The following is a 23781-nucleotide window of genomic DNA, read 5'->3' on the forward strand; positions in this document are numbered from 1 at the left end:
CATTGAGGAAGCAATGTCTTCCAACATACATTGGCCCATATGCACTAAGCTCTGCTAAATCAGGGCAAATAACCAAGGCTACTTAAATTAGTAACAGACGTTTTCTCGGAGTTTGATGCATAGCCATAAAAGGTAATTATAGGCAAAAACCAATGTCCGTGGTTTAACTCATTAGCATAGGCTTAATAATGTCAGGTTTCGCACTGCCCTGCGTTAGCTTCAAATAACATGGCGCGCGTAACACCTGCCTTACCTAAAGCTGGCGTTCGCCCCATCCAGACCCGGAAATATGGGTTGAGGCAGAGAGAGGGGGAGAGAGACGGGGAGAAGAGAGAGAGAGAGAAAGGGGGAAGGCAGACAGGGGGAGAGGCAGAGAGAGAGAGAGAGGCAGAGAGATGAAGAGAGAGAGGCAGAAAGATTGAGAGGCAGAGAGAGAGAGAGGGAGAGGCAGGGAGAGGTACAGGATGTTTAGTGGATACGCGTTAGGATTAATCTAACATTAACGTTAGGTTAAATACCTGTAGCCTAACAGAGTTTAGTGCATCTGGGCCATTTAGAGCTAGAATCATATTATAATACATCCTTGTTGCCCAAGAATTAAAAAAATCCTTTTCAGATACATTTCTCACCGCTCCTCTAACCGCTCAGATTTTCCGGCTCTTCACAATATCTTTCCAAATAAGGTCATATATAGAAAAGGAATATAACTAATAGTGTAATATGTTTTCCTAAATGAATAGCAAGTATGACCATCCTCACACTGGTGAGCCCCACTGGTGAGTGGCTATGCACTTCTATAACCCAGGCGGTGCTGAAAAGCCGTGTAACACGCCACGCATACGCGCCACGTTAATATGGACAAGAAGCAAAAAGGTGACACTGCGAGTGCTCATTTGCATGTCATTACCCAGAATACCTGGCTGCAGTGGAAGCACTGTATGCTACGAGATAATGGTGAAAAGCCGGGTTGCAGACCTGTCTGAGACGCGTGAATGTGCTCACAAGTGATATTCTTTATTTGCTGTGCACTATAGGAATAAAAACTTGTCGCAGATGATGACGTTTCCGGAGGGGTGGTTGGGTGGTATTAAACTCTGCAGAAACACGAGAGACGCGAGAGACCCAGGCGTGACATGGATAGCGCAACAGCCGTCGCGGAGACTACACGGGAGAGGGGACGCAAGTCTGAAATAACTGGGACTCTACTGGGTGCTGTGTTTCTGTGAGATTTATAATGTTGTGAAGTTTTTTTTTATTCATTTAGTAAAACCTATTGCACTATAATGTGTATTTCTAGCTTTCCTCACATATAACCTTCTGGGGAAAAATATTCTGAAGAGCTTGAAAATCATCTATTGCATGTGAGGGCACAGAGGGGATGTTATACGTATGTATGTGAGTATGTATATCTTTATATAGTGCAAATTATGTACACAGCGCTTCACAGCAGCGATACACGTTAAATAATAATAGAACACATACTGGGAATAAGCGCTGGCAACATAAAAGTAACATTAGGAACAGGAGTCCCTGTCCCGAAGAGCTTACAATCGAAGTGGTGTCTACGAAGAACGTACACAGACAGTAGGAGGGTGTTCTGGGAACAGGGGTCAAGGTTGATGTATGACGTGTATAGTATTAGCCGCGGAGCTACCCATATGCTTCGTTAAGCAGGTGTGTTTCAAGAAAGGTCCTAAAGGTGGATGAAGAGGGTGCCAGTCGGATATTGAGGGGAAGGGCATTCCAGAGGTGTGGGGCAGTCAGTGAGAAAGGTTTTAGATACAAAACGGTTTGACAGAAGACATCTTTGAACGTATTTTTTATTTCATTATTCCAGACTACTGCACTGTTATCGCCCCATTTTTTCCTCTTTTACAATGTCACTTAATAGCGCTCTCCTTGGGCAAGATATTTGGTGTATAATTTATAGAATATAACTGAGTGGAGAGTTTTTGCACCATCATTATGGGGCTGGATTAAACATATTATTTAATTTTTCCCCCCATTGTTATTGGGCTACTTATCATTTGTATCTGACATCACATTAGGATATATTTCCTTGTGCTCTATGCATCATTAGATTGACTAAATATGGGATTTTCATTTTCTTTTTTCACACAGCTGTATTCACTATATTCACTTGAATAAATGGTGTGTGTGTGCGTGTGCGTGTGCGTGTGCGTGTTATTTATTCAGTTCGTCTTCTCCCTGTTTAGTTTCTGTGAGTTTTCAGTGGTCCACGGCAGCCACAGTATTTCTGTTTTCCAGGGCTGACATCCACGGAATTGCAGATGGCAGAAAGCTACGGAAAGGAAGAGCCGTACAGGGCTTCCAAAAATGGGGAAACATCAATGTTGAAGTGAAACATAACTGATTGCTGATTTGAGGCATATTAACATCCGCGCATCCAGGTCATTTGCAAGAATTTAGTCTCATCTGCTCTTCACTAATGATTTGGAAAATTAGTAGCAAAAGTGATACTTACAAAGCATTATTTCAGTGGGTCTTCCAGAGCCAATCCAAGCTTGATGTTTTTATATTATTTATTTTTTTGCTTGTTTGTTTTTTTTACATAGGATTGAAACTTGGCGTCATTGGAGCTGATCCCCATTAATTTCAGCTTAGGGGACCCCGTTTCCGGAGATACTTACCTCCGTAGGGGTTGCCCCCTACCCTAAAAACCTTAAACCCTTATCCTAAAACCCCTTACCCTAAAACTCCTATCCTTAACCCTCTACCCCAGGGGTGCGCAAACTGTAGCACAAGATTTTCTGGGGGGGCACGGCGGCTTCAGAGGCCCCGTGCTTCCCCAAAGGCATTTAAATTAAATGCCGGGATCATGCGAGGCCTCTGTAACTTTACTTACCTTAGCTTTCCAGCGACACGTCACCATAGCAACCTGGTGTCAAATGACGCCACGGGGTCACGTGATGTCGCGTTGCCATGGCAATGTGACATAACACGACCCTGCGGCGTCATTTGACGCCGAGCAGGCTGTGGGGGCTGGGGCGCGAGCAGGGGGTGAGAGCAAGCAAGGGGGCACAGGGAGAAGAGTTTGCGCACCCCTGCCCTACCCTAACCGCTAAAACACCTTAAATGAATTTACCTTATTGGCAAAACGGCCGCCGGCTGAGTGTCCAGCACCGGAGTGGCAGCAAAGTCTCCCTCGTGGCCAAACGCCAGCAGAAACTTGGTCACGGCTCAACCACCCAAGACCAAATGTCCGATTCCAACTGACACTGGTACATAAGGATACACGGGACACAAAGCAAGCAAAGCCGGTCCTATCCCACTGCCGTGTTAGGCTTCTTACCTATGCAGTTATGGCCGTCATGTGCCAGCTTGAATCCATCATAACAAGTGCAGCGGTAATTGCCCGGAATGTTGGAGCACTCATGAACGCAGTCCCCATTGTATTCCATATCGCATTCATCAATGTCTGAGGAATAAAGCCAACGGTTAGCATGATGAATGCCCGCGTCGCCGGCACAAGCAAGTCATGGCTCAGTGACACAAGTGAAAACACTTGGGCCGTGTCTTTTAATCAGGATTGTCTTGCAAATAGACTGGGTTTTTTTTTGGGGGGGGGGGTTTGGGTGGTGTTTTGTTGCAGGCTTCTCCTGTTTGATGCGAGTGCAGAGTGAGATTTGCATGCGCTGGCAGCTACTCGCTAAGGCTGGTAAATAAGGTTTTGTCTGACACAGCTCAGTGCTCCTTCTGTGTGCAGTCAGGGAAAGGGTTAATGCCACAATCCCACTTATTTATTTTATTTTTACATAAATCCGCTAAATTAAATCTACTGACAAAACTCTATTTTCCCTTTTCCCCCACATCCCATATTTAATGATATTCTTCCTATTTTAGAGAAATACTGATGTGAAAACATTTTTTTTTCTTTTCTGGGTACTCTTAACCCTTTTGCTGCCTGGGGGTGCTCCCAACACACTTCCTCCTAGATTGCAAGCTCCTTGGGGAAGTTTGTCTTAACACATACAGGCATACCCCGCTTTAAGGACACTCATTTTAAGTACACTCGCGAGTAAGTACATACCGCCCAATAGTCAAATGGCAGCTCACGCATGCGCCTGTCAGCACATCCTGAACAGCAATACCGGCTCCCTACCTGCACCGAAGCTGTGTGCAAGCGGGGAGACTATAGTGCCTGTTACAAATGCCTTATTTACATCAGTTATGCACGTATATGATGATTGCAGAACAGTACATGCATCGGTAAATGGGAAAAAGGTAGTGCTTCACTTTAAGTAAATTTTCACTTTACATACATGCTCCGGTCCCATTGTGTACGTTAATGCGGGGTATGCCTGTATGTAATGTTTTGTCACCCAATGTAATTGTTTTCCCTCTCACATTGTACTGCGCTGTGGAATATGTTGGTGCCATACAAATAAAAGATAGTAATAATAATACTGAGGGCCATTCGGGCCACACACAAAAACCAACAACATTACAGTATTGTCATTCTTCTAAATGCTTATAACTCAGTCCAGAGCCTCAGTTTGGTATCAATCCCCTTACAAAAAAATAATAAGTGGGTAAAATGATGTGATATACAAGTTCATGCATTTATTTAGTTCAACTTCTAGACCGAAATTTGCAAAGCTAACGAACGTCTCTTAAATTAGGAGTGAACGATTTGCATGACCGGTTTTCACGGAAAAGGGTTCGATGACAGTTTGTAGAGGAAGCGAACAGGAGAATTGCTAAGCATCATGAAACCCAAAGCTGAAACCGCCGTCATTCCAGTGTCAACCCAACGCCAGTGACACTTCTCACCTTCACATGCGGTCCCTTCACCTTTGAAACCCGCCTTACAGATACACTTGTAAGAGCTGGCGGTGTCCTGGCAAATGGCATCGAGGTGGCAATCGTCACTCCCGTCCGCACATTCGTCCACGTCTGCGCACAGAGAGAGGAAAAGGCTTTAATTCCTGTGCGTGTGCATGATATACAGTACAGAGCTCATGCTTCCACTTACCCCTCCATTCCGCTTGTAAGCTCCTGGGGACAGGGCCCTCCTTACCCACTTACCACTGCAAAAATGTATGTTCATGATCGTTACTTTATTGTCTGTCGCCCTCCAACCCTATTGTACCGAGCTACGGAATATATTGGCGTTTTTAAATAAATGATGATGAGGATAATATCGGTGGAGGAAAGCTGCATTATTATTGTATGTACAGTGGATTACAGCACTAGTCAGCATATAAAACACACTAAGTCACAGCAGAATGACAGTGTTGGTGTCACGGTACTAGGGGGCAAAGAGTGGCACTTACTTTTTGCACACCCAGTACTTTTTTATTTTCACACCCAGAGTACCAGTACTTTTTATTTTCACACCCACTACTTTCGATAGGTAAAATAACGCCACTTTCTTTTGGATTTGTGTTAGAAAGCTTCTCCTAAAGTGCCGTGCAAAGAGCTTTGCCCCGACATTTAGTAAATCGATACGGCACAAGTACTTTTTTAAGATACTTCGATCGCTACAGTATATAAAAGCTTTATGCCATCAAATGTGGAACCACTTTAGTATATAAAAAAGATCCTAACCCGTAAACCAGCACCCGTCCCAAACGCATCTAGAGCTTAATTCATGCTTCAAAGTTCTAACTCTCTTAACCCCTTCTCTGCCACGGGAGATCAGCAAGCTCTGTCTGGCAACACAGAGGTTAAAAAGAGCCCTCACTGAACCACAATGAGAAAGAGTTGCGATATAGGAGTGAACAGCTGCTGTTATTATTCTAACCCTGCGACAAGTTTGCCAGGAAAAGTGCACAGTTGAGAGCTCCAGATAAGATTTGACATTGAAATAATAGAGGGTGTATTTATTTGTAGGCAGGAATGGCCTTATCTTTGCATGAAAAAAGAAAAGAAAAAAAACTATTATATTTATATAATCTACAGAAGTTGAGCAATGCAAAACACATATCTCACAAAATGCTACTGCGTACACAAGAAAAAGGAAAGAAGTGATGGGAGCGTGAAAAGGCTTGTTACAATGTCACGTCACCGAAAACATGCATTCTCGCACTTATTTGTTTTAATCCAGTGTCACGTATTTACATCTTGGGGAATCTTTGGTCTTTGTCAGAGTTCTTGAACAGGGTAATCAGCACTAAATCGACATTTTCAACGTCTGAAAACAGCGATCAAAGGGACAGTAAAGTGTATGAAAATACAATATTGTATAGATACAGTATATGGTAATCTAGAATATATATATATATTATATACTAGCTGATATACCCGGCATTGCCCGGGATGTAAATGCGTGAAATGATATGATGTAGTTGTTGTTCAAAAATTGTGAGGTGGGGTGGTGTGGGGGGGAGAAGAGGTGGTGTGGTGTGGGGGGGAGAAGAGGTGGGGTGGGGTGGTGTGGGAAAGAGGTGGGGTGGTGTGGGGGGGGGTGGAAGAGGTGGGGTGGTGTGGGGGGGGGGGAAGAGGTGGGTTGGTGTGGGGGGAAAAGAGGTGGGTTGGTGTGGGGGGGAAAGAGGTGGGGTGGTGTGGGGGGAAAGGAGGTGGGGTGGTGTGGGGGAAAAGAGAGGGGAGGGGGGATGATGAGAGGGGGGGAAGAGAGGGAGGGGGGAAAGAGAGGGGAGGGGGGGTGGAAAGAGAGGGGAGGGGGGTGGAAAGAGAGGGGAGGGGGGGAAGAGAGGGGAGGGGGGGGAAGAGAGGGGAGGGGGGGGAAGAGAGGGGAGGGGGGGAAGAGAGGGGAGGGGGGAAGAGAGGGGAGGGGGGGGGAAGAGAGGGGGGGGAAGAGAGGGGAGGGGGGGAAGAGAGGGGAGGGGGGGGAGAGAGGGGAGGGGGGGGAAGAGAGGGGAGGGGGGGAAGAGAGGGGGGGGAGAGAGGGGAGGGGGGGGAAGAGAGGGGAGGGGGGGGGAAGAGAGGGGAGGGGGGGGGGAAGAGAGGGGAGGGGGGGGAAGAGAGGGGAGGGGGGGAAGAGAGGGGAGGGGGGGGAAGAGAGGGGAGGGGGGGAAGAGAGGGGAGGGGGGGAAGAGAGGGGAGGGGAGGGGGGGGAAGAGAGGGGAGGGGAGGGGGGGGAAGAGAGGGGAGGGGGGGAAGAGAGGGGAGGGGGGGAAGAGAGGGGAGGGGGGGGAAGAGAGGGAGGGGGGGGAAGAGAGGGGAGGGGGGGGAAGAGAGGGGAGGGGGGGGAAGAGAGGGGAGGGGGGGGGAAGAGAGGGGAGGGGGGGGGAAGAGAGGGGAGGGGGGGGGAAGAGAGGGGAGGGGGGGAAGAGAGGGGAGGGGGGGGAAGAGAGGGGAGGGGGGGGAAGAGAGGGGAGGGGAGGGGGGGGAAGAGAGGGGAGGGGAGGGGGGGGAAGAGAGGGGAGGGGGGGAAGAGAGGGGAGGGGGGGGAAGAGAGGGGAGGGGGGGGAAGAGAGGGGAGGGGGGGAGAGAGGGGAGGGGGGGGGAAGAGAGGGGAGGGGGGGGAAGAGAGGGGAGGGGGGGAAGAGAGGGGAGGGGGGGGAAGAGAGGGGAGGGGGGGGAAGAGAGGGGAGGGGGGGAAAGAGAGGGGAGGGGGTTAAGAGAGGGGAGGGGGTTAAGAGAGGGGAGGGGGGGAAGAGAGGGGATGGGGGGGAAGAGAGGGGAGGGGAGGGGGGGGAAGAGAGGGGAGGGGAGGGGGGGGAAGAGAGGGGAGGGGGGGAAGAGAGGGGAGGGGGGGGAAGAGAGGGGAGGGGGGGAAGAGAGGGGAGGGGGGGAGAGAGGGGAGGGGGGGGAGAGAGGGGGAGGGGGGGGGAAGAGAGGGGAGGGGGGGAAGAGAGGGGAGGGGGGGGAAGAGAGGGGAGGGGGGGGAAGAGAGGGGAGGGGGGGGAAAGAGAGGGGAGGGGGGTTAAGAGAGGGGAGGGGGTTAAGAGAGGGGAGGGGGGGAAGAGAGGGGATGGGGGGGAAAGAGAGGGGAGGGGGGGAAAGAGAGGGGAGGGGGGGGAAAGAGAGGGGAGGGGGGGAGAAAGAGAGGGGAGGGGGAGGAAGAGAGGGGAGGGGGAGGAAGAGAGGGGAGGGGGGGGAAGAGAGGGGAGGGGGGGGAAGAGAGGGGAGGGGGGGAGAGAGGGGAGGGGGGGGAGAGAGGAAGGGGGGGGAAGAGAGGGGAGGAGGGGGGAGAAAGAGAGGGGAGGGGGGGGGGAGAAAGAGAGGGGAGGGGGGGGGGAGAAAGAGAGGGGAGGGGGGGAGAAAGAGAGGGGAGGGGGGGGAGAAAGAGAGGGGAGGGGGGGAGAAAGAGAGGGGCGGGGGGGAGAAAGAGAGGGGAGGGGGGGAGAAAGTGAGGGGAGGGGGGGAGAAAGAGAGGGGAGGGTGGGGAGAAAGAGAGGGGAGGGGGGGAGAAAGAGAGGGGAGGGGGGGGGGAAAAGAGAGAGGAGGGGGGGGGAAAAGAGAGGGGAGGGGGGGAGAAAGAGAGGGCAGGGGGGGGAGAAAGAGAGGGCAGGGGGGGGGGAGAAAGAGAGGGGAGGGGGAGGGAGAAAGAGAGGGGAGGGGGGGGGGAGAAAGAGAGGGGAGGGGGCGATGTGGGGTACGTGTGCTGATAGAGGGTGTTGTTGGGGGGGGGGTGCCGCATGGCTGGCCGCTCCACTTCCCGCCTCGGGACCGGGCGGGCCTAACGCTCGGAGCACGCAAGTGCCTGTGCTCCCCCTGCGGGAGCACCACGTGGCACACCAGTGGCTGTACCTCCGCCTACCGTGCGCGGCCGCCGGACCCGAAGCGGGGAACCTGACTGCTAGACCCCTTCTGGCCGCCAGACCCCTCTGCTCCCTGAAACCACCCCTCCCCGCCGGCAGCGTGCTTGTTTTAGAGGACCCGCGGCGGAAAGTGCCGCGTGGGGTAAGGGCGTAGCAAAGGGGCCGTAATGGTGATAGGGGGTGGCTCTGTTGTTGCAGGCCAGCGCCGGGAAGGGAGAAGGAGTGAGAGGGTGGGTGGTCAAGGGCGGCCAGCCGTTGGGGGGGGGGGGGGAGGGGTGGTGTGTGTGTGTGTGTGACCTTTGGCCCGTCACTCCGCCTCAGGCCAATGAGAGGTGTGCGGGGGCGGGCGGGCCAAGGGAGCAATCTCATTGGCCTGGACCAAGGTCCAATGTGATTGCCGCTAGGGACACAGGGAGGGACACAGGGAGACACATACAGACATAGCCACATAGGACGCTTTCACAAATATATAGATAGATATATAATTTACAATATCCAGTCCAAAATGCAGCCACAGTGAATTTCAAGGAATCTCCCAGGTATCCCAAAGACAATATGCAAAAGAAGGTGAAGTCTTCTTCAGGATGACATGATATCAGCAGAAGAGGGGTTCTCAACTCCAGTCCTCAAGACCCCCCAACAGGTTAGGTTTTAAGGATATCCCTGCTTCAGCACAGGTGGGTCAGTCAAAGTCTGAGCCACTGATTGAGCAATCTGTGCTGAAGCAGGGATATCCTTCAAACCTGACCTGTTGGGGTGTCTTGAGGATTGGAGTTGCCCACCCTTGTACTGGACTACGGTTGTCCCATTTCTTCTTTGTTTAATGTTCTACTGGGACCATCTCGCCTGAAGAAGTCTTCACCTTCTTTTGTATGCTTTGGCACAGTTTCTACCAGAAGAGATTTGGGTTACCGTTGTACATCATTCACAGATCCCATATGATAGCAAATCCATAAAAAGCTATTCAAAAAGTTAATTATTTTCAATAGGCTCCAACACAGAGTGAGGGGAGGTAACCCACCTTCTCCATCAGGTAGATCTCTGCTATAATACAATGTCCTGCGGTGGCTTTGAAAGGTGATTTTAACCCCTAAACAGCTACAACCGGGTGTAACATGTATAGGTTAAATAATCTCCTTTATGTGTTTATCATACCAAACTATGTGAAGGTTGCATGGATCGCAGGTAGCTGGTATAGCACTGCTCCTTGCAGACAAAAACGGGGTCCAACCAGAAAAACCAGCTGATAAAAACAGATTTATTACGGAACCACAAACAGCATACCAGTCAGTGAAAAAGCAGTACTCCAACGCGTTTCACGCACTATGCGCTTTATGAAAGAGTAACATAAACCTCACTATGCTGAAATATACAGTATGCTGCCAGGTAATCCGCGTTGGAGTACTGCTTTTTCACTGACTGCTATGCTGTTTGTGGTTCTGTAATAAATCTGTTTTTATCAGCAAGTTTTTCTGGTTGGACCCTGTTTTTTCTGCAAGGAGCAGTGCTCCCCAGCTACCTGTGATCCATGCAACCTTCACATAGTTTGTGGTATGATAAATACATAAATGAGATTATTTAACCTATATATGTTACACCCAGTTGTTGCTGTTTAGGGGTTAAAATCACCTTTCAAAGGCACCACAGGACATTGTATTATAGCAGAGATCTACCTGATGGAGAAGGTGGGTTACCTCCCCTCACTCTGTGTTGGAGCCTATTGAAAATAATTAATGTTTTGAATAGCTTTTTTATAGATTTGCCATCATATGGGATCTGTGAATGATGTACAACGGTAACCCAAATCTCTTCTGGAAGAAACTGTGCCAAAGCATACAAAAGAAGCTGAAGACTTCTTCAGGTGGGGTGCAAGGGGCAGTGCTCTCCACCTACCTGCGATCCAGGCAACCTTCACTTATTCAACTGACCGGAGAAGCACGCCCACGGAGTGCTGACGGGTCAGGTATACAGTAGTGAGTACAGGCTCTTTATCTGCCGCTGCAGAAATCAATTGATTATTTCGGATATGTATTCTTTGAAATTAAGATGTCCGGATAGAGTAGCTTATTGTTTTTATACACTTTATAGAAGCTGCAAGCGTGGAGATTGTTGTGGAGGGAGTAGGCTATTTGGGTTGATCTAGGTCCCAGCGGGATTGTGCCCAGACGCCCCTCCCCCTCCGTGCTCTCCCTCCATCTCCCTATTGGATCTAAGGCCTCGTTCAGGGTGCCAGCTGCAGGACTCGGAGGGAGGGCGTGAGGGAGGCAGTGCAGCAGTTTGCTGGGCGATCTGTGTTTATCCCCCAGCAGACTTTTCAGCTTTGGGGAGGGGGCGGGGTTACACACGGCAGGTAAAGTATCGAGGTTGCAGTCATGAAATCATTCTCAAGAATGTTTCATTGGCTGCCGAGGTCCCTGTGATGCTGCTGCAGCTCCAAAAAACGAAATTTTCGTTTCTTGAAACTGTAGTCAGCTTCAACTCCTGGCTTCGGAGACAGGGCAGTTGCTACCCTGACAACCAGTATTCAAATTGAATACTTTGTTTCTCACGGCAGCACGCACGGCAGCACGCCCTCCCTCCGAAGCCAGCACCCTGAACGAGGCCTAATATGATTTGAACTACCTTATCAAGTCTGTCTGTGTGAGTGATCTTGCCCAGACATCATTAAAACACTTAGAGAGACATCTCATCTATATCCTTACGGAGGACTTATTTACTACCCTATACCCCCCAAAATTGGGACTCCTGATTATTTCATTATTTGCACATGCAACTAGAGTACCTGTAGAGATATATATTCTCTGGGTTCTTGGTCCTACTTTGCAGCACTGATCTGGAACCTTCGGGTTCTAATTCATTGATACCAAACTATCAACACTTGCTTGCCCCGATACAAGACCACGTGCTCTCCATCTTACTTGAAGTATACAAAATACTGAATCATGTTAATGATGTGACTTTGATAAGAGGACTAGCTGAGAAAAAGAAAAGCTGGGGGGATTTTGCTGGTCAGTTAAACTTGGCAGGGAAACGGAAGAAGGGACGATTAATTTATTATTTTGTTTTTTTCCTCATTAAGTGATGCAGAACCAGAATAGTAGCTGTGTTATGTGACCCTTCCAATTCGGGGATTAGAAAAAAATGTGTGTTTACTTTAGTTCACATAGAAATGCAAAAAAAACCGAAAAGCCAGTAATGGGTTCACTTAAAACTACAGAAAATACAATTGTGGTTGTAAGTCTAATTAATTTTAGGACAGCGTACAACAGGACAAGACCGAGAAAGATGACAGACCTAGAAAATCAGCTTTTCCAATATTTCCCCAAAAGTTACAAAAGAACATTTGTTTGGGGTGCTCGTGTGTGAGGGTCAGAGGATTTTGTAATTACTGATGTGGTCCCAGTGGGGGACTACATGATGTATTTAAAGGTTATACTGGAATTTAAGAGTGGAAGAGTCTGGAGTGGAGCATGACTGTACACACATGGTGTACAGCTGTGGTGGTATATTGAAGATCTGAAGGCGTGGCTCAGTGAGTAAAGACGATGACTCTGGCACTGAGTTTGAAGCAGGGGAACCTGGTTCAATTCCCGGTGTCGGCTCCTTGTGACCTTGGGCAAGACTTCCTGTGCCTCTGGCGCCAAAAACATAGATTGTAAGCTCTATGGGGCAGGGACTGTGTCTGTAAAATGTCTCTGTAAAGCTCTACATAAAACTAGCAGCGCTATACAAGAACATGCTATTATTATTATTATTATTATTATGACCTCCGCATACTAGGAAGTGAGGCTTGAGAGAAAAATATGTTGTATGGCTTTCTGGGGAAAAGCAGACTCGTTGTAAGTTGTGATACACTTTAGGGGAACGACTAATGTTGGTTCCCCTGAAAGGTTTCATAACCTACAACCAATCTGCTTTTCTATAGGGTTAATAAGTCTACTAGAACTTTGAACCACGTCTGTGGAGAAACGTACATGTTTCTCACTAAGCGTGGGAGCTTAGGCTGCGTCCACGCTGCCATTGAGCGCGCTGACTTTAATGTAATCTAATGAGCATAGCCACACTGACGCTTCGTGCGCACGAATGCTCGGCAATGCTCAGCGCTTGGGGCGACATGGAAAATTGTTTTCCAAGCGCTCAGAAGGGTCAGATGGCCTAAAATTATGTCACAATAGTTCCTTCAATAACATGCCCCGGTCAAGCTAATTACACGCCCCCTCCCTTAAATGCCACACCCCCGGCGCTCACAAATTGGAGAAGGACAGCCGAGCGCTCATGCTTGGAGAGTTGGTGACGTCACCGCTTCCAAGCATGAGCGCGCTCAGCAGCAGTGTGGCCGCAGCCTTACCATCATTATGTTTACACTAGAGGAGATGAGCTGCCACTAACAAGGAACCAGCTGCAAAAATCAGCATCAAATACTGTACCTCTGCCTTGCAAGAAAAGGACGTTTATGCTCCGCCTGACATGAGAAGGTGCCAGCCCCGTGTTATTACAGCAATCGTATTGTGTTCCAGAAATAGTTAGGACATTTAGGGGTTGTAAGAGGCAGGTGCAGACGTACACACAAGGAGACAGTTTTAGGGAAATTAAAACATGGCTTTATTTAGCCTGTCCCTTTAGACACTCTATAGCGTACAAAAACAAAATGACCAAAGCAACAAACAAATATCCTTGTGTAAGGGCTAACTCACTCCCTATTCTCTATCTGCAAGACTGGGAGGAAAAGTCCCTTACCAGCCTACCACCCCTAAGTCTCAAGCGGTACCTTAAAGCAGGTGGCTCTTCAGGTCAGTGGTATCCGGGTGTCTTGGTGTGTGCTCAAGACTCTCTCCTCATGTCAGCACAGTGCTAAGGAGTCTGTGTGCAGACTTCTCTGTTCTCCTGTGTCAGCACCCTTGTGTGCTAAGGAGTGTTCTGGGTGCAGTTTCAGCCACAGTTTGATTACCAGGTGGAGACTGGTTAGTTGTCTAGCTGCAATTATCCTGCTCCCTGCTAATTTCCTCAGACTAGAGGCTTTCTATTGCAGCCTTATTGAGGCAGGGTTGCTTCCCTGTTACAGGGGTACATTCTGTAACCCTCCCTGCCCGGCTCCTAGGGAGTTTACATCAATTAATTAATACTACTTTATGTACATATAGTTAAGATGTGTCTGTTACAAGTGCCACTCAGTGAGTGTACAAAATGTTTCTTAAGATGCTACAGTGTGACAACCACTTTTGCTTTCCCTGTGCTTAACGCATTATTGTTGTCATTATGATTAGCCAGTATAGACTCTGACATACTAACCATCCCCTTTGGATCATGATAGTTACAGTGCATATATTTATATAAAAGTAATATTTCATGTGTGTCCCGTAAGAATCTTATTCTTAATCAATTATATATACTGTACATTTTGCAGCTGAACCCCGTTATAATGCGGTGCTTGGGGTCCACATAATGCGACTGCGTTATAACGGGGATCGCGGGGGGGGGGGAATGGCCACCTCGATCAGGGGTTCCGCGTCCGCCGTAGGGGGAGAGCTGGGATAACTCTCCCAGCTGTCCCAGACCCAGAGGCACCCCACACGCAGGACTTACCCAGAGCAGTTTCGCTGGGTGTTGGGGATCCGACACCACGGGTCAGGTGTGTGTGTTAGTAGTAACTGCTTTCAGCAGACTAATTCTCACATTGATCGGTTCCCTGCTCTCTGGCTCTGCGCTCAGCCCTCTGTCCTTCTCTGCACAGTCCGGCTGTCATAACAAACCACCCTAGATAAGTCTGCAGAGCGCTACGAAACGCCAAGCATTGCATTACCCTTTGGGGTTATCTTTAATATATACGCATGTTCATCCAGTGATTATATTTAACCCTTTTGCTGCCAGAAGGGACTTTGCAGCAAAGGGGTTAATATTTCCGTGGCTAACTCTGAGGCAGCTCTGGAAAATGGAACCCACTACACATTGTTAGCGAGTGACATTAATATGGCCACCACGCCTTGTAGAACAGTACTGTATGCCTGTCCATTACACAGGCGTGTGACATCCAGGTGCAGGCGGAGAGGGAGAGGGTCCCTCGAGACTGGTGGTGTGACCCTCTAACAAGAAGCACACACATGAGGGCACAACCTTTTCATGCCTGGGGTCAGCAGCGTGTAAAGGGGGGTGTCTCCCAGACAAGCTTCATGCACTGCTGAGCACCAACCAAAAAAAACCCCCTATGCCTTAGTTCAAAGAGAACCGCGCACTTGGAAGTCCCGCGCGATGCAACTCACACACTCTCGTGTGCATGCGGCAACGAAAAAGTGAAAGTAAGCGGAAACTCAGTAGCTTTAATGTGGTTTGGATTTTGAAAGAGGCGAAAACGGGTGCCAGGCTCAGACCGTGTTATAAGAGGATCCGCGTTGTAGCGGATCGCGCTAAATGAAATTGAGCTATATACGATACATGCTGCATTGAAACTGTTTTCTGTGATGTATTATATCTCTGATTATAATAGACAGGTTTGAATTCACATGTTTTTAATCTCAATTAATTGATTGTAATATAATACGTGGGCACTATATACAGTCATGTAAAAAAGAAAGTACACCCTCTTTGAATTCCATGGTTTTACATATCAGGACATAATAACAATCATCTGTTCCTTAGCAGGTCTAAAAATTAGGTAAATACAACCTCAGATGAACAACACATGACATATTACACCGTGTCATGGTTTATTTAACAAAAATAAAGACAAAATGGAGAAGCTATGTGTGAAAAACTAAGTACACCCTTACAGCTTCCATAGGAATTAAGATGCTATGTAGCAGACAGGTGCTGCTAATCAAATGCCCTTGATTAATTGATCATCAGCAAGTGTGACTACCTCTATAAAAGACAAAGTTTTAGCAGTTTGCTGGCCTGGAGCATTCAGGTGTGTGTTAACACAATGCCAAAGAAGAAAGACATCAGCAATTATCTTAGAGAAGCAATTGTTGCTGCCCATCAATCTGGGGAGGGTTATAAGGCTATTTACAAACAATTTAAAGTCCATCATTCTACAGTGAGAAAGATTATTCAAAAGTGGAAAACATTGAAGACAGTTGCCAATCTTCCCAGGAGTGGACATCCCAGCAAATTCACCCCAAGGTCAGACCGTGCAATGCTCAGAGAAATTGCAAAATACCCAAGAGTTACATCTCAGACTCTACAGGCCTCAGTTAGCATGTTAAATGTTAAAGTTCATGACAGTTCAATTAGAAAAAGACTGAACAAGTATGGTTTGTTTGGAAGGGTTGCCAGGAGAAAGCCTCTTCTCTCTAAAAAGAACATGGCAGCACGGCTTAGGTTTGCAAAGTTGCATCTGAACAAACCACAAGACTTCTGGAACAATGTCCTTTGGACAGACGAGACCAACGTGGAGATGTTAGGCCATAATGCACAGCGCCACGTTTGGCGAAAACCAAACACAGCATATCAGCACAAACATCTCATACCAACTGTCAAGCACGGTGGTGGAGGGGTGATGATTTGGGCTTGTTCTGCAGCCACAGGACCTGGGAACATTGCAGTCATTGAGTCAACCATGAACTCCTCTGTATACCAAAGTATTCTAGAGTCAAATGTGAGGCCATCTGTCCGACAGCTAAAGCTTGGCCGAAATTGGGTCATGCAACAAGACAATGATCCCGAGCACAGGAGCAAATCTACAACAGAATGGCTGAAAAAGAAAAGAATCAAGGTGTTGCAATGGCCCAGTCAAAGTCCAGACATCAACCCGATTGAAATGCTGTGGCTGGACGTTAAGAGAGCTGTGCATAAACAAATGCCCACAAACCTCAATGAACTGAAGCAACGTTGTAAAGAAGTGTGGGCCAAAATTCCTCCACAACGATGTGAGAGTCTGATAGTCATACAGAAAACGATTACTTCAAGTTATTGCTGCTAAAGGTGGTTCTACAAGCTATTGAATCATAAGGTGTACTTAGTTTTTCACACATGGCTTCTCCATTTTGCCTTTATTTTTGTTAAATAAATCATGACACGGTGTAATATGTCATGTGTTGTTGTTCATCTGAGGTTGTATTTACCTAATTTTAAGACCTGCTAAGGAACAGATGATTGTTATTATGTCCTGATATGTAAAACCATGGAATTCAAAGAGGGGGTACTTTCTTTTTCACACCACTGTGTGTGTGTATGTATGTATGTATGTATGTATGTATGTATGTATGTATGTATGTATGTATGTATATATATATATATATATATATATATATATATATATATATATATATATATATATATATATATATATATCCTGGCATGGCGTCACTATTACTGGACAGTATAGGGTGGGGCTATAATCCTGACTACTCACCCAGCACCATGTGATGGGGAGGGGGCATTACTCTGTGTGGGCCCACACAGTTAACCCCTTAAGGCCCCAGTAATCCCAAAAGGGGGGTTACAGTTCTATAAATCCATAGGCCCCTAAACTGTAAAGCGCTGTATGCATGATTATTGCTATTTTATGTAAGAATGTAAAAAATAGCTCCAGTATACCAGATACAAAACCGATGGACGACAGCCACAAGGAAATCAAAAACCTAGGCCACTTACACAATATTCTGTGAAACCATCTACCCCGAACACATGAAATGGGGCCTTGGTATCATAAATGGGAACCGTAATAAAATATGGAAACTGAAACCTGCCAATTGCATTGGTTTCTTGGCGAGAAATCTTTTACATATTTTATGGTTTAAGAAGACACAGTATATTTCGGTGTAACACTGCTTCACAGATTAATATGTCACTTCTCAGCGTATTATCTTACTAAACACTTCAACTTCTTGCTTAACAACAGAATTCAGTGTAACCGGATTTCTTTAGGTGGTCGGTAGAAACTTGCAGCTTAACATTTAACATCACTTAATAACTTTTATTTCATTTAGCGCTTTTCTCCCAAAGGGTCTTCACAATTACAGTATAATGCTCAGTACGCAGGAATCTTTACAGCTACTTCCCAGGTGAGCTTACAATCTATGATTTGGGTGCCTGAGGCACAGGGTGATAAAGTGACTCGGGTCACAAGGAGCCGACACCGGGAATTGAACCAGGTTCCCCTGACGCAAACTCTGTCATTGTTTACAGAGTCAAAGCTTAGTTTCTACCCTATTGTACATTTGTTTTTTTTTAATTCCAGGTTAAAAGAGAGTACTACAGCTGGGGGGGGGAGGGGGGGGCGATTGCAATGTGACAAATTAGTACATATGCAAATGTGGTTGTAACCCTTTCAGCAATGCACTGGAAGTTAAAGTATTGCCAACGATAAACAGGTCTATAAGGGTTATTTATCATTCTGGCTGCAAAACAGCACCAGATTTTTGAAAGGATTAAATCCTTAAATCGCATTCTTTGCACTGGTCCGTGGTTAAATTCTCCCTGAAAGGGACTTTACCGCAGAGGTGAGTTGTAAGAAATGTCTGGAAATAACTGCAATGAAAAGGCCATGTGTCTCCATGAGACATGGAACAGTTGTTGAGCAAGCAAAGTGCATCTTTCTCTAGCAGTCGTGCAAAGGCCTCTGCGATACAAAAAGATCAGAAAGCCCCTTAAAAATAACACGCTGCAGTACACATCTATACGGAGTATAGCTACACATGCACTGTGGTATCAAGGAAGGCAAAAGGAACGTGTCTTTGCACTCCTGCTGGGGTGCACAGACCTTTTCCCCTGTGCCCCCCCCCCCCCCTGCCGGCTCTCCCTCCCTGCTCGCCCCTCCCTCTACTTACATTGGCACCGGCGTTCTGACGTCATGTGGCGTCATGTTGCCATGGCAACGCGGCATCACGTGACCCCCGCGGTGTCATTTGACGCCGCGTCGCCAGAAGCAGTCTGAGCCAAGGTAAGGGACCTTACAGAGGCCTTTGCCACTCCCTCGGCATTTAATTTAAATGCCGTCAGTAAGAGTGTGGAGGCCTCAGTAAGCACTGCGGAAACATCCCCCCCCCCGCCCCCCGAAAATCTCGCCCCCCAGTTTGCGCACCCCTGCCCTACTGGATGAAGCTATTCTGTAGCTATGTGTATCACTTTACAATTTAGGGATTGCTTTTAAAGGAGCAATCCAAGCAATATCCTATTCAACTCTTAATACCATTTTTTATGGGTTTTAATATACTGAGCATCCTTTGATTTCTATAGCAGGTTTTAGCCCACCTCCTCAGCAGTGCAAGATCTTTGTAACACTTTCCTGTTTGTGATCATTTGTTGCCAATATTCCCAGCAGTTTGAGCTGCAAACTGTAACAATAGATGATGTTACCTTAGTAATATAAGAATACGTTGTAGCTGCTGAGTTACACTGACTGAAGGATTGATTTGAAACTGAAAGGCAGCCAATTAGTGAACCCTGGGAAGCAGGATCTTTGCTGATCGATCATGGGAGAACAAATTCATCGGCAGCTAAGGTAATTAGTTTTGAATAAAAGGTAATCAAATAATGCACATATTAAAACAAATATATATATCATATAAAAATATTACTTGTGGGCACATTCACATGTCTTAGACAAGTCTGCAAACCTGCTTTTCGCCATTATCACCTAGCATACAGCAAGGGATTCTGGGAAATGACATGCAAATGAGCACACAGTGACAACTTTTGTCTTAAATACATTATTACATGGAACCCTTAAGCCAATGCCCGCTGTTTTAAACACAGCTTTTAAACATAGACTGGGATGAGATGCAATACATACATACATACATATATACATACATACATACATACATACATACATACATACACACACAAAATAAAAAAATAATTAATTGCTTGAATTGAGTCTTTAAGAAGACTTAGGGGAAGTTTATGCACCCAACATTATATTGGGTGTAAAATTATGCGTATTTGTTTTTTGCAAATAAAAAAGTTGAGGTGTGATTATCTGGATCAAAAGTTGAACATGTGCTAATACATTTATTTTATATGATGTAGAGGCAGACAAAAATATTTATATATATATAGGACCAGCACAGATAACATTCCAATAGACACTGTTTATAGTATAGCTTTTGCTTGCTTCATTCATTGTAACATCGCCGGAAGAAGAGATCAGTGTATCTCGAAAGCTCGCACAAATAAAAGCATTTTGTTAGCCACAGAACGGTATCATCTATTTATTTTTTGATTATTGAAGCTCGGCTAACACGGTACTGATACCTCTACATGTACATGTATATATATATATATATATATATATATATATATATATATATATATATATATATATATATATATAAATATATTCATTTTATCTGGGGCTTCTGTTATCTAGAAAATAAAAACTCCAGCATTGATGTCTGATCACCACCAGGGCTGACAGTTGGGACTTTTAGTCCTAGTCTGTGATGTTTTGTGCCAGTGCGATGCCTGGCAAGCTTCTCTGGCACTGCAAGGCCTCCCCCGCCCCTGCTGCAGTGGGGCAAACGCAGCTCTTCTCCAGACAGAGTTGTGTGTCCCAACAAATTCATTGAAACTTCACCCACACTACCAGCACTAGCAGAGCCCAACTGCTCAAATTTCCACTGGGTTAACTCCTCGGTGCTCTGGCGAGTCTGCGTGGCACTGCTTTATATGCATTGTGGGCTCCTCCAGCACTGAAAGTGTTAACCTTTGCTGGGGACACATACCATGCGAGACAATGGAGCCACAGTCAATATATTGTTAGGTGAAATCAGCAACCTCAAAGGATGGTTGAGGCCATTTGCATAGGACCTTTGCTGCTAAGTCAGAGCAGAAGTCACAGTGAAAATGTTTCTAGTATAGGGGACTGGTGGACACAAGGAAGAAACCATGGCAGGGCTCATCGACGGCCGCCCTGCAAGCGTCCTCTGTGTGGCCCTTGGACTCTCAGTGCCGGCTACTTTCATACTAGTTGCTTAGGCAGAAAAGTGCAGTTTTTCAAACTGAAACCCACTGGTATGTTAAGGTAATAGAAGTATTGATGGTACCGTACAGGTAGTATAAACGCACGCAAGATGTTGAAATATAATAGTGGTCATGTCCTTCAGTTTATCTAAGATTACATTACAAGAAGCTCGCGGCCCTTACTGCGATTATGGACTGTGAACCAGAGACCACGAGTCCTTAGGACTCTTTTTTTGACTTCTGTCTCTGCTCATGTCCTGTAGCTGAATGAGAGACAGCAGGGAGAGCTGGTACCTTTCTATGCATGGCACATTGGCACACGGCTGGGGAGGGGGGGGGGGTGTCTTTTTAGCCAATGAGAACTTCTTCCCCCTCAAGAAGCCCTTTGAAGGTGCAACTGGAACTTGCCCAGACATGGCAACTTGCTTCCAAAGAATTTGGGAAAGTCTAAGGCAATAAGGCACCTTCTGTGATGAGCTGCAGTCTAATCACTAATATGTATTGGTAATGAGGACAGCTTGCCACTCACCACACTCTGTGTGTGTGTGTGCGTGCGTGCACACACACACACACACACACACACACACACACACACACACACACACACACATATCAAAAACGAATAGACAATACCGTTCTGTGGCTAACTAAATGCTTTTATTTGTGCGAGCTTTGAGATCCATTGATCTCTTCTTCTGGCGATGTTATAATGGATAAAGCAAGAAAGGTTTAACTTAAAAACAGTGCATCCTGGAATTTATCTGTGACTGACACTTATCCCTCCCCCCTGTGCTGTATGCGATTTATGACTTATGGTGTTAAATGGTCCCTGAATGTTAGTGATGTAAGAGTATGTGTGTTTGTATCATAAATCGCATACAGCACAGGGGGGAGGGATAGGTTTCAGTCAATGACACATTCCAGGATGCACTGTTTTTAAGTTAAACCTTTCTTGCTTTATCCAATGAAACACAGCAGGAAGAAGAGATCAGTGTATCTCGAAAGCTCGCACAAATAAAAGCATTTTGTTAGCCACAGAACGGTATCATCTATTTGTTTTTGATTATTAAGCTCAGTTAACACGGTATGGATACCTCTACATCACACACACACACGTTTGTGTGTGTGTGTGTGTGTGTGTGTGTGTGTGTATATATGTATATACACCCACCCACACACATAATTCCAGATATGAATGCATATACTTTATTGCCACACAGGCATTAAAACCAACATATCTCCAGGAAGGACATATAACTCCATCATTGCAGGAAGGACTTGTGACTAATGGCAGTTGAACACCTCACTAATAGATGGATTTTTATTGTATTATATATATATATACACATAAATACACACACATATATACATACACACATTCATTAGATAGTAACCCCTTCGCTACCAGTGAGGTGGTAACCCTTTCACTGCCAAAGCCTTTGCTGAGCCCTGTGACAGGCTAACGTAACCCCAGATACTCACCGGTCAGTGCTCGGGCTGCGGGTCCGGGGTGCCCGGGTGGGGTCAGCAGGGCTGCGGGGTGCGGAGCTGCGCACAGGGGGAGCAGCAGCAGGAAGAGCCGCAGCGCGTCCCCTGGAGAAGCCAAGCACAGAGACCCCATACTGCTGAGGGAGAGAGAGGGGGCGCTCCTCCTACTGCTGCACCTCCAACTCCTCCTCTACAGACAGATACCCCTCTCCTCCTGCACCTCTACCCCACTCCTGTCTGCTTCTCCTCCTCCTTATCTGCTTCTCCTTCAGCCTCTCCTCCTGCACCTCCTGTCTGCTTCTCCTTCAGCCTCTCCCCCTGCACCTCCTGCCTGCTTCTCCTCCAGCCTCTCCTCCTGCACCTCCTGCCTGCTTCTCCTTCAGCCTCTCCCCCTGCACCTCCTGCCTGCTTCTCCTTCAGCCTCTCCCCCTGCACCTCCTGCCTGCTTCTCCTTCAGCCTCTCCTCCGGCACCTCCTGCCTGCTTCTCCTTCAGCCTCTCTTCCTGCACCTCCTGCCTGCTTCTCCTTCAGCCTCTCCTGTCTGCTTCTCCTTCAGCCTCTCGCCCTCTCCTCCTGCACCTCTAATCTGCCCTCCCCCTCTCCCCTTTTTTCTTTTCTTACTTTCTTCCTCCCTCACTACACCCGTGTACTTTCTCTCTGCTTTTCTCTCTCTGCTTCTCTCATATTCTGTTACTTCCCTCCTTTATCTCGCCTTAAATCCCTATCCTCTTTTCTTCCCTTACTCACTCCTCTCTCCCTCCCGCACCCTCCTTCTCCTCTTTATTTCAATCTCCCACTCTTTTTTTTCTACTTTCCTCCTTTTTGCTCTTTCCTTGCTGACTTTTCTCCCTCTCTCCCTTCTTCTCACTACCCCCCTCTCCTTCAGCACCTCCTCCCCCTCTCTTTATTTCAATCTCCTAATCTTTTCTCTCTCTCTCTCTCTCTCCCTCTCCTTTGATTTCCCCACTCTCCCTTTTTATGCCTCCCTCACCCCTGGGTTTCTCTGACACTCTCTCTACTCCCCAGTTTGTTTCTGGCTCGCTTTCTCCCTCCTCTCTCATTTGCTGGGTGAGTTGGTCTGTGCTCAGCTCTCGCCACCTTTCCCTCTATTCTCTTGAACTCTCATCTCCTCCTCTGTCTCATACTTCTGCCTACCCTCCTCCTCTGTATTAATTCTCTCCCACCCCCTCCTTTCCCCCCTTCTCCAACATATCTCTCTGTCTGTCTGTCTCTCTCTTTCTCTCTCATACACCTTTTGCCTTGCCCCTCTCCTTTTCTCTCACCTCTTCATTTCTCATCACTCAATTTCCACATCCCCCTCTTCAGCTTCCTCCCCCTCCAATTCCATCTCTCCCCCCCCCCAATTCCGTCTCTCTCCTTCACCTTCTCTGACTCCCCCTTTCCAATATGTTCTTCTCTCCTCTCTCTTACCTCCCCACCTTATAGAACCGTTTCACTCTCCTCTGACACACAATTTGAAGGAGGATTTGGAACTAGAAACAGGATAACAAGTGAGAATGTGAGTGGTGAGTGTGCCTTACACACACACACACACACACACACACACACACACACACACACACACACACACACACACACACACACACACACACACACACACACACACACACACACACACACACACACCCACACACACACACACCACACACCACACACCACACACCACACACCACACACCACA

The 23781-nt window shown here is 47.1% G+C and overlaps 1 protein-coding gene across 4 annotated transcripts in view; it reads right to left on the reverse strand.

Moving 5' to 3' along the window:
- The window catches only part of SCUBE2 (signal peptide, CUB domain and EGF like domain containing 2), a 94697-nt gene extending 71766 nt beyond the window's left edge, over window positions 1-22931 (reverse strand). For 2 of the 4 annotated variants that reach the window (XM_075567063.1, XM_075567064.1), the window contains exons 1-3: window positions 22074-22931; window positions 4795-4917; window positions 3314-3439 (exon numbers count right to left, since the gene is read on the reverse strand). In XM_075567063.1, coding sequence (XP_075423178.1) covers window positions 3314-3439; window positions 4795-4917; window positions 22074-22212 — 388 coding nt within the window. In that variant the 5' untranslated portion in view covers window positions 22213-22931. The remainder of the gene's footprint in view (window positions 1-3313; window positions 3440-4794; window positions 4918-22073) is intronic. The other 2 variants (XM_075567062.1, XM_075567065.1) reach the window with 1 other exon arrangement.
- Window positions 22932-23781: the final 850 nt, after the last annotated feature.

Source organism: Ascaphus truei, chromosome 12, assembly GCF_040206685.1.
Source record: "Ascaphus truei isolate aAscTru1 chromosome 12, aAscTru1.hap1, whole genome shotgun sequence".
Taxonomy (NCBI): Eukaryota; Metazoa; Chordata; class Amphibia; order Anura; family Ascaphidae; genus Ascaphus; species Ascaphus truei.